Below are 11,089 nucleotides of genomic sequence, written 5' to 3'. Positions count from 1 at the left end.
AGATGGTTTTTTGCCACTACAACCTTGGGCTGCGAATCCGACTAATTCTTGGTGAGCCAAAAGAGAAAGAGGTTGATACTTGTGCGTTGTTGATGAATACCACTCTCTATGATTGTAATAACGAAATCATGGATTGGTTGGGCAACTCAACAAGCGATTCCATTCAAGATGAGGATAAATATGATGGTGATAGTGATGGTGATGGTGATTGTCCGGTTGTCTTGGAGGTGGTGGGACAAAAGATATCTAGAGGAAGTGGGATGCCTCCAAGTGAGGAGGAAGAGGAGGAAGAGGAGGAAGAGGATGTAGATGATGGAGAGGATGATGAAGGTCAAAGCCCTTTAGTTTATATTAACATTGTATGAATTTATGTTGTTCAAGTGCTAACTTGTAATTTTTGTAGGTAACAATGACGTGCTGCCTCGTGAAAGCAATGAACCTTTGCGGAAGTCTACAAGGAAAAGGAGGAAGAGGAAGGTAATAATGAAGTGCTAACCTTGTCTGTTTGCTTGCTGCCACCCGAAAAATTATCTATTTGCTTCCATATCATGACATACATCCATATTTGCTTGCTAACACCCAAAATTTTATTTGCTTGCTGCTATCTCATGCCATCCATCTATTTATTATATATTGTCAACAAATTCGAAGACATGATAATATAAACAAATTTGTTTGCTAACAACATGACATTTAATTTGCTCACTTGCAGCTTGATTCGTTTTGAGATTCGAGGAAGGAGACTTGCAAGTCTAGAAGGAATTGAATGACAATTTGGTTTGTTGCTCAATGCTTTGTAGTATGTAATTAACGAATCGACGATCTTTTGTTATGGGACTGTAATATGGACTGGCTGCACTTCTTTTGTTGTTGGACTGCTATGTGTGTCTTCCTGTGTCTAATCTTAAGTTTAGTCTCTAAAGTCTGAAACTATATTGTTGGACACTTGGACTGCTATTCTGATGGTTTATGAGTATTGTACATCTATATTGGTCATTGTATTGTTATATGTGTTGTGGGTCACTTAAGGCCAGTTACTATTGCTATAAACTGTTTACATGCCATAAATATAGCGGTGATACTGTCAAAATTTCAAATTTTTTAGTTTTGGTGATTAAATTTTTGAATTCAAAAAATTTCGTTCGAAATTTACTCGGTATTTCGTGGTAACCGTGGTAACCGCATTTATCCGTCACCCTCGGTAAAAATGCCCCATTTGGTAACCAAAATCTTGGACATCACTCGCGCACTACGGCAGACCTAGCCGAGACGAAACCAGCCCATCGGCTACCTCCGGCGGTGGTGTAGTTAGTGCATGGGGGGCAGCTGTGCATTGGATCTGGCGGCAATGGCCACATAAATCAGCCGCCAAGAGTGCCCCCTGCCCATCACATGGGCCGAAGCCACACACACCTCTGCGCCTCCATACCTCCGCCAGCAGCAGCCAACGATGCCAGCATGTCTGCCTCAGAGAGAGCCAGCCTCACCATGCCAAGGCGGAAGCCCCTGTGTCATAGCTCGCAACCCCTCCATATACAATGCCACCACGCCACGGAAAACAGCCACGCCGCCATTGTCGCAGACTGGGTTTTGCCCAGCGACGCCTTCCAGCCGTCGCAAGGGGAGGTGACGAGACAGGGGAGGTTGCCCAGTGGCAAGATCTGGACACTCCGGTGTGGCTGCTAGAGCCGCGTGGGAGGCAGTTTTTCGGTCCTGCGGTTCACACGTTCACACTCATTTTAACACACTTTTCCGGGAATGCATTTGGTTTGACCTATTCCCTCCGTCACAGTTTACACGGCGCGCTTGAATTCTCATGCATTTCCACCACCGAAAGGATTTTAGGCGCATTTTGTTTAATGCTCATTTAATTTGTGCGTGGTAACCGCAATCAAGCCCACAATTTTCACTTCATGAAGGTGTGTACGCGGGATGGAATAACTGCATGCATGTGTGTATGCGAGGTGGAAGCACTCCATGCATGTGTGTACACATTAATTTCTGCAGTAATGAGGCGCCATGATATAATCACCGATACTATTTCTCTGTCCAATCGCTAATCACCTTGGCCCAGAGATTGTTGAAGCACACCGTGTAAATTGTGACGGAGGGAGTAACATTTTTGTACTTTTCAACCATATATAAACGCCCATAGACGAATAATACGCACAATTGTCTCACTAAAAGTCATTCTGCATAACTGATTACCCTAGCTAGGCAGGTCTTTCAATCTGTCAGTCACCAACCCCCGGAATGAGAAAGTTCTGGACCATGTGTTTGTCTAGTGTTCATTTAAAACCCAAAATTAGCAACTGCTGATTTGAAAAGGGCAGTCAGTAATTGCATTGGATGCTCACCTCTTATGTTTTCTTTTCTACGAGATTGAACTGTTGAGAAAGTTGAATTAATTCATGCCGGCGTCAATGGCACATGGCACACAAGTCTTATCTCTGGTCATCATCGTACCAGGGATAGCGACAGGTGAGGTGGACACCCTTCACCTGTTGAGTACTCCGTTTATATTAAGATCCATAGTCAACTTGAGTACCTGATCATTACAAAAACAAATAGCCAAAGATACAGGAATCAATATCATGTTGGTAATATTCAAACTTAGCGTTTCTTGAGCTGTAGCAACGGTTGCAACAGGATAATCCTCTCAGGCGTCGACTATTCCTTGCATGATTCTTCAATGGGACACCACCAGATGGATGGCCTTTTTTTGCGAAATAATCCGTGTTACTCAAAATTTAGGGATTACAATCATGAGTATAAAGTGGGAGAGGTTTGTCAAAAAAAAAGTCTAGACGTTCTTTGGACTGAAGCCAAAGCTAAACAACACTAAGTTGTGTGCTGCCAAAATTAGCCATAAAGTGACTCACGGCTATTTTGGCTACGACGAATATGGGTGACACAAGAATTAGCCATGGATGACCTTATTTCATTCGCAGGTACTACTCAACCATAATCAAGGCCTTGCTAGTTTTTTCATTTCAAATGGCAGTGGCAATAATCATGTCGATGATCTGGTAGATCCCAGGATTGCAACATCAAGATATGCATGGACATGAACTGGTCGTGTTCCTTTATTATTCCGTAACCATATACAAGGCATCAAAGTGGATGGAAAGACCTACGTACAAAAACCATATAACCATGTACACAAAAAATAGCTGAAGCACCAATCAAATTAGGCAGAGGATCAACATTAGTAATCAATGTCTATTCTGCTCAAAAGGACGGAACATGCTGATATATCTGCTGTTCACCTCCTGACGCGGCCTCGCATTCTTCTCCATGTCCTGCATGTAGGGTTGAAGGGAAATCAGTCCAAAAAAATTCTGGAAAGTGCTGAAGGACAAGAGGTGAATTTTTCAACAAAGGGTGATTTTATTTGAGCCAAAATGAAGCATCAAAAGAATAGAAACATAACGAGCACACCTGGCCTCTGCATAGATAGAATGCACACAACCAACACTAACACACGCACACTAAAAACACGCCGTCAAATAGCAAAGTCATATAAGACCAAAGCTATGCGTAGGACAAGAGTTGAATGCACCAAGAGAATAGAAGACTTAACTTTCTTGAAAACGATTAGAGAAATGGGAGTGGAAAAAGAAAACCTACGTCGTGAACAGCCTCCCGGAGAAGCTCCAGCTGGTGCCTCGACACAGTGCGGACCTGCAAATTCAACCAGATAGAGAAAAAGAAAAAATTTCAGTAACATAAAATATATATATAACAATTCCATCATTATTCACCAACCATTCAATGCATGGCGTATAATACGACTTGTGCACACATCTAAATTCCCATCAATCAAAAGTGAAGGAAAGACGATGGGAAGATTCCTTGTGCTAACAAATTAAAGGATCTGTACATAGATCGAACTGGCAGCTCCCTGCCAACTGCTAAGTTTCACAAAATTCTTTTATTTGAAAGTTGCAAGTTGTGCGTCATGTGATGGTCTAGAAATGCAATATTTTACTGATAGTTGTTACTTGGTAGTCCCTCCGTTACGTTAAAAACGTCTTATATTATGGAACAGAGGGAGTAGTGTGTTTGATGCAAGGTGATGCATGACGGTGAATGGATTAAACGGAACGTACCCTCTTGATGATGGTCCAGATGACCCCTTCTGTGCAGGGTGGGGTGGTGAGGGAGCCCAGATAGCGGTAGTACACGCTGGCCTTGCCTCTAGCGTCCCTGGGATCCATCATGCCCATCTTCTCCTCCCTGTCCTTGCGATCCGCTATCATCTCCAGATAAGGCTCCAGCTGCGTTCGTACAAGATGAGAGTTAGCCCCATGCATGGCGTGCAAATTATTACTTGCATCATGCAGGTTGATGATGCCGTTAGTTGTATCATGCAGCTTTGCATGTTGCCGTTAATTAATGCATAAGTCCCATGTTGCCGTGTTTTTTCCGAAATGGAGCGTTTTATTCCTTACAAGGTTTAAGTATTACACGTTTTATTACTTACAAGGTTTAAGTATTACACCCGTCCTCTGCATACCATGTTGCCATGTTGGCTTTAGTTAATCATCAAGCTTAACTAAGCCTGCTTCGTTGGTTGGTTAACTAAAGACAGGATGCAAGAAAGAAAAGAGAGGCACCTTGTGCAGGAAGGCGTCGTGGGCGCCGACCTCATAGAAAACGCCGATGACGGCGGCCTTGCCCTGGGCGCTCTCGTGGAACATGTGAAGCTCCATGTCGTATCTGCGGCCATTTATGCTGTGCTCGGTGGGGGAGTGCCAGTGCAGCTGCCGGAGGAAGTAGGGCGTGCCGGCGATGGAGACGCTCCCGGCGTCGCCCTCGAACTTGACCATGATGTCATGGCCGCGGTTGACGATGGTGGCGTTTGCTGGGACGTAGGAGTGGTTGAGGTAGCCGAGGCCGCGCACGAGGGAGACGCGTGGGCTGGCGAGGTCGATGGGCGACTGCATGTTGCCCTTGCCGCATGCGGACCACTCCTCCTTGATGTCGCCCCAGTGCACCGGCCCGTTCTCTGCGTCCAGCAAGTAGCTGAACTCCTCCTCCTCCTCGGTCTCCTCCTGGGCTCTGGCTGCCGGGAGGAGGACGGAGGCCGAGAAGAGGAGGAGAAGCACGGCGAGGCGAAGACCCCGTGATGGACGCATGTTGTCTCTCTCCTGGTCTCGGTGTGCCCGGCGTGCGTTGGTGGTGGGTCGGGTGTCGGCCAGTTCCTCTTGTGTGTGTTGAACCGGGGACAGAGCTGGTGGGGTATATATATAGTGGAGAAGAAGAGAGAATGTCATGGGTCATGGCCGTCTGACACGACCGCGTGAGTTAGGTTGGAACATTTCAAGCCTTCGTGTCAACTTGCGACGGCTTATACAGTACTGACGCAGACAACACAACGGAAGTAAACTTCGCCGGCGTCGTCCCATTCCGTTACACGAGAAGGGATCATGTATGATCAGGCCGGACCGTGTGGGAAAGATAGGGACGCTCGCTCTCAAAAAGTTGGGGTTTGGTGGGAAGCGGCACGGCCGCCGGTCATTTTCTCCCTTTGTTTCAATGTAAACAAAACAAAACTGGATGGACGATTTGCCAAATTGGAACGCTATTTTGTTGGATCCATGCCATTTGTCATCATCGATCGCGTAACATCTTTGAGAACCGATCCTCCTACGTACAGTGAGTGTTTTTTGTTCAGACCCATACATGTTAATAGATTCTGGAAGCACAGGCAAAATTCGGGAAACGTTTCAAATCCCCCGTTATCCACGAGGTTTCTCGTTCAGACGTGCCCACGCGTCAAATATAATTTCATGGAAACACAAGCTTTCATTTTCGGAGCAATTAGTTTCTCCACTGTAGCTGTCGCCTGCAGAAGATTTCTAGGGGTAAACTGGCTTTAATATGGCCTGGTTGGTGAGTGAGGCATTTTGGCTCTCCCTCAATGGAGGCCATTTTTAAAAAAAATTCAAAATTCACACATTTCATTTTTCAATAAATCTGAAAAAATGTGTACAAGTAAATAAGAATGTTATGCGCATGTGTGTAAAATTTCAGGATGAAAACATTAAATGTGATCTATATAAAAAAGACAAATTCATGGTCTGAGAGGATGAATAGTATCATATGTTAAAAAGTCTTAGATTTGTTTATTCTGCACAGCCCTCGGTTCAACGTATTTCGTCCTGAAAATTTACACGCTTGTGCATTATGCCTCCACATATATCTATATTTTTAAGAATTTTTTAAAATTTAAAAATATAAATTCTGATGATTTTTCAAAATTTCAAAACCTGGCCTCATTGGACCTCGGCCTCCAAAAGGGATTGTCGGTGGTTGGTGAGCAAGTCGCTGATGTACGCATATGGAAATGCTCTGAATGCATCAATTGGGGCGCATGCATGCATGTTTCCCAATGGTTGTCTGGCCCTTTTTAAATGCAGTATGTGACGCCTTCGTTTATAATTGTGCACTAATCATATATGCATCATGTACGATCATGATCGGTGACTTATGTCAATATCACAATACGACTTTATGACATAAATTTAAACATAAACCTTTATATTACAAATCAGGGCAACCAGGACCCATAATACATCAGTCATCAAAGCAAATAATATCTGAGTACAAACATAGTTAGACAAGTTTTACCTTAAGAAGGCTGAGGAAAACAACGACACTAGATCGAAAGGTGAGGCCTCCTGCCTGGGACGACCTCCGGACTACTTCCGGTTATCTATCTCCACGTAGTAACCAACATCGCGGTAACCTGCATCCGCGGTGCTACCAGTTGTCGCAGCAACCGGGTCGAATGAAAAAGGGAGCAAAGCAACCGTGAATACTCATTCAAAGTATTTGGAAGAATTACGTCAGATCTACACTAGATATGCATCGGTATCAAAGGAATGGGTATTATTTATGGACTAAACTGTAGAAATGCCAGAATAAGAGAGAGAAACTCATCCTATCAAAGACTACATCTTCTTGTAGCCATCATCTCGCAGCAGTGGAAGAGAGGAGCTTAAATGGAATCATCGTATAGCAATAATCCAGCCAGAGATTCTCTCCCCGTCTCCTTGAGAGAAAACAATCACCGGGGGCATCTGTAAGAGGTCGGGATACAACTCCAAGTCGTCATATTACCGTGGACACATCTATTCGAATAAATTACTTCCCTGCAGGGGTGCACCACATTACCTGATATGCTCGATTACCTCTATCCGAACACACTTTTTTGGGTAATGCCCGGCCTCAGATAATCGACATGTCGTAGTCCTACATGGGCTCTCCAGAGAGGTCAACACGCCGGTCTAAATTTAAGCGCGAAGGGGTCATGGACCAATCGCCCTAAGCGCTCCTGAACGTTGCGTGGTCTGCCGGGACCAAGCCTAGCTCTGTATAGTCCGCCAGGCATGCCGCTCACCCGGGCGTGTGCCGCTCAACTGTGACGTCTGTATAGCTTTTGGGAGAAATTATACGACGTCGAGAACCCATAAACCATTATCCTGCATGGCAGTTAGTGTGTATATGCCAATGGCAGTCTCAGATCAAATAAACTAAACTCGTTAAGCGTGTTATTAAGAAGTAACTGCGAACACCGACCAGGGTCCAGGCCCACCTTTCTCCTCTGTCAAGGTCTGGTACTGACGCATAGAGCACAAGGAAAGTAAACTTCATCCCATTTCGTAGCAAGAAAAGGGATCACGTATGGTCCGGCCAGATCATGTATGGTCCCATTCCGTTTCAAATGTCGGGGTTTGGGAAGCGGCATGGAGTTAGGGTCAAAGCCATAGCACATCAGATTGACAAGGGGGCCACTTCAGTGCAATTTGATCATGCCAATGGATTCCTCAAGGTTAGGGTCACCCTCAATGTGACTAAACCCTTAAGGCATTGGATTCTGGTTGATTCAGCCAAACATGAAAGCACAGATGTGTATGACATAGAATATGAAAATATCCCTCACTTTTGCTTCTCGTTGGCAGGTTGGGTCACTCAGATTTGTTCTGCCCGACCCCGGGGACCAAAGACGCCAATGGCGATCTGCCTTTTGGGAAAGGGCTCCGTGCAGCGGATGAATATAGGCGAGCAGCATCGAGTGGGAACTCGAACAAAGAGTAGAACTCTTCAACAGGCAATAAGCAAGAAACAAGAAACTCGAGCAATGCAGGGAAAGCTGATGAAGAGGTGAACTCCCCAGTAAAGAGGAACCAGAATAGAAATAAATGCAAAGGAGGGACTGAGACACTGAAGCAGGTGTATAGGAAAGAGCAGCAACAACTTCTGTTGACCGACTCTGAACAGGTAGTGGATACCGAGAAAGGAATGGCAATACCAGAGGGGTCCGCCGCAAGTGCTGATAGTGATGGAAATGAGGGTTTATTGGATGATCGTGGTGGCAAGAAAAAACGCGCTACTCCTGAAAATTCGGGATCTTCGGCAGCGGCTGCGGAGCAGCCCTGCCCATCTCAATGAATTGTATGAGTTGGAACTGTCGCGGGCTTGGGAACCAGCGACAGTTTGAGAGCTTCGCAAAATAGGGAAGCAAGAAGGTCCCACCCTTGTTTTTGTTATGGAAACAAAGATTAGGGGCAAACGTGTGGAAAATCTTCAGAAACTTTTGGGTTTTAGTGGATGTTTCGCTGTTGACAGTGAAGGATTGAGTGGTGGCATTGGCTTGTTCTGGAATCATGAGGTTATTGTTGAGCTAAAGAACTACAGCCGAGTGCACATTGATGTGGCAGTCAGGAGGAAAGATCATGATCAAACCCCTTGGCGGTTCACGGGCTTCTATGGAGAACCTAGAGTTGAGAATAGATATCACAGCTGGGATTTTCTCCGTACTCCTTTTTCAGTACAACATGATGGATGGCTATGCATGGGCGATTTCAATGAGACAATGTATGCCGAAGAGCACTTCAGTGTACACGCTAGACCAGCTTGGCAGATGCAGGCCTTTCGGGAAGTGGTGGATTTTTGTTCAGATTTGGGATGGAGAGAAGTGCCTTTTACTTGGGATAATATGTAGCAAGGGAATGCAAATATGAAAGCTAGGTTGGATAGGGCTCTAGCAAACCAAACTTTTCTTTCCGTGTTTGAGTACTCTTCTGTTAGACATATTAGTTCAACTGAATCGAATCATCGTTATGTTCTTACAGAATTGAAATCTGAATCAGCTAACGCTTGGCCTCGGGGTTAGCATTCGTTTCGTTATGAAAATGTTTGGCAGACCCACGCTGACTATGATGAAATAGTGAAGAACATGTGGCAAAGTGAATCTGGACTGAATGGTCTTAACGGAGTAATGCAAGCATTACAGTCCGTCCAAGAAAATCTTGGCTCTTGGGGGGGGGGGGGGTGGGGGAGCGCGAGTTTGGAAATCTAGCTAAGAAAGTTTGCAAACTACAGAAAAATCTAGAACGACTATGAAAAGCTTCAGTAGGTTGGGGGCGAATGAGGAAGAGAAAGCAGTAGCAGCACAACTGCAGGAAGCCCTACGACAGGAGGATCTGGATAAAACAAAGGTCCAGAGTACTTTGGTTGCGGGCCGGCAACAGAAACACAGTACTTTGGTTCCTTTTTCTAACTTGTGCCGAAGGCTTCACCTCCTTGATGAATTATTTTGGTGGCAATTTTGTTGATCGTGGCATACGTGTGAGCTTCAGATATATGCAGAGTGTTCGGGACAAGCTGTGAATAGAGAGAAGAGTTCAATATATTTCAGTCCAAACTCTTCGCAGCCCGTTCGCGAGGCCATAAAGAAAACCCTGAACATTCAGGTTGAAGCTTTCTCAGAAAAATATTTCGGGCTTCCGACGGTAGTGGGACAGATCACAGGTGGCACTTTTCATGACCTCGCTGAGAGGAGTCGGGGGAAGATGCAAGGTTGGTCAGAACAGAATATGGCGTGTGCAGGTAGGGAAGTACTACTAAAATCGGTCGTCCCAGCCATCCCAACCTTCAGCATGAGTTGTTTTTTGCTAACAAAGAAAGTATGCGGACAGTTGACGTCCTGCATGGCAAAGTATTGGTGGAGCAGTTCCATAGATAAGCGGTCTTTACATTGGATATCCTGAGATAAGCTTGCAACACCAAAAGAGAAAGGAGGCATGGGTTTTCTGGATTTCGGCAACTTCAATCTGGCCCTGCTGTGTAAGCACGGATGGCGATTTATAACACACCCGGAATCGCTTTGCTCTCGAGTTCTGAAGGGGAAATATTTCCCAGATTCTGAATTTATGTAAGCAGGAGCTCCAAAGTCGTCTTCAGCCACTTGGAAAGCCATCATTGCTGGACGAAAAGCTTTGGACACAGGCTTCATAAAACAGGTTGGAAGTGGCGCTACGATCTCCATCTGGAATGATCAATGGATCCCTTCAACACTTACGCACATGCCTATGGGACGTCTCGGCAATGATCCATTGGCATCTGTATTTGATCTTATTGATCACACCTCGGGACAATGGGATGTACAGCTTGTTAGGCGAAATTTTCTCGCTCAGATGCTACAGCCATTCTTAACATTCCTTTGCGAGCTGGTGGCGGAGAAGATCAACTTGTGTGGCATTGGAAAGATCAGGCGAATACTCTGTTAAAACAGCATATCGCTCTCTTGTGACGCGCAACGAGCATAACGCTCATGAGGAAGGGATGGTATCGGAGACATCATCGTGAGAGAAACAACTTTGGTCGACTCTATGGAAGCTCAAAATACTACCAAAAGTGCAGGTTTTTTGGTCGAGAGTGGTGCGGGGAATTCTTCCCGATTACGCCACACTGCAGCATCGCCATATCAGGACAATCGCTATGTGCGATCTGTGTAAATCTTCGGAAGAAGATCTGATGCACGCTCTAGTGCATTGTTCCCATGCAAGGAGCTTTTGGGCAGCGGCACACGAGGAACTGGATCTCAAACTGCCTCGGCTGTATCCTAGCACTTGGGCCAAAGACATTGTCTTGGACAAGATAATTGCTGATGCTGACAGGTGCAAGATCATCATGGTAATGCATGTGATATGGACTGCTCGTAACCGGTGGACTCATGACCAGGAGGGTTTTGACCCTCGACGGTCCATCAAACGGGCGGGAGAAGATCTGTTAGTAT

At 45.4% G+C, this 11,089-nt stretch overlaps 1 protein-coding gene across 1 annotated transcript; it reads right to left on the bottom strand.

Annotated features, from left to right (window-relative positions):
- Nucleotides 1–3,095: 3,095 nt before the first annotated feature.
- LOC123170527 (alpha carbonic anhydrase 7-like) lies at nt 3,096–5,198 on the bottom strand. Its single transcript, XM_044588382.1, has 4 exons — nt 4,620–5,198; nt 4,113–4,280; nt 3,631–3,684; nt 3,096–3,302 (listed from the first exon to the last, which is right to left on the bottom strand). The coding sequence occupies exons 1-4, from the start codon at nt 5,139–5,141 to the stop codon at nt 3,216–3,218; spliced, it is 831 nt and encodes a 276-aa protein (XP_044444317.1). The 5' UTR covers nt 5,142–5,198; the 3' UTR covers nt 3,096–3,215.
- Nucleotides 5,199–11,089: the final 5,891 nt, after the last annotated feature.

This window comes from Triticum aestivum, chromosome 7D (genome assembly GCF_018294505.1).
Source record: "Triticum aestivum cultivar Chinese Spring chromosome 7D, IWGSC CS RefSeq v2.1, whole genome shotgun sequence".
Lineage (NCBI taxonomy): Eukaryota > Viridiplantae > Streptophyta > Magnoliopsida > Poales > Poaceae > Triticum > Triticum aestivum.
The sequence above is the reverse complement of the archived record's forward strand: the minus strand, read 5'-3'. Positions and strand labels throughout refer to the sequence as shown.

Excerpts from the sequence above, each read along its gene's own strand:
- LOC123170527 (XM_044588382.1), bottom strand. The coding sequence starts at position 5,141 with ATGCGTCCATCACGGGGTCTTCGCCTCGCCGTGCTTCTCCTCCTCTTC. Across the intron at positions 3,685-4,112 it reads TCTGGACCATCATCAAGAGG|GTCCGCACTGTGTCGAGGCA; the intron begins GTACGTTCCGTT and ends TTGAATTTGCAG. Across the intron at positions 3,303-3,630 it reads TCCGGGAGGCTGTTCACGAC|GACATGGAGAAGAATGCGAG; the intron begins GTAGGTTTTCTT and ends CCCTACATGCAG.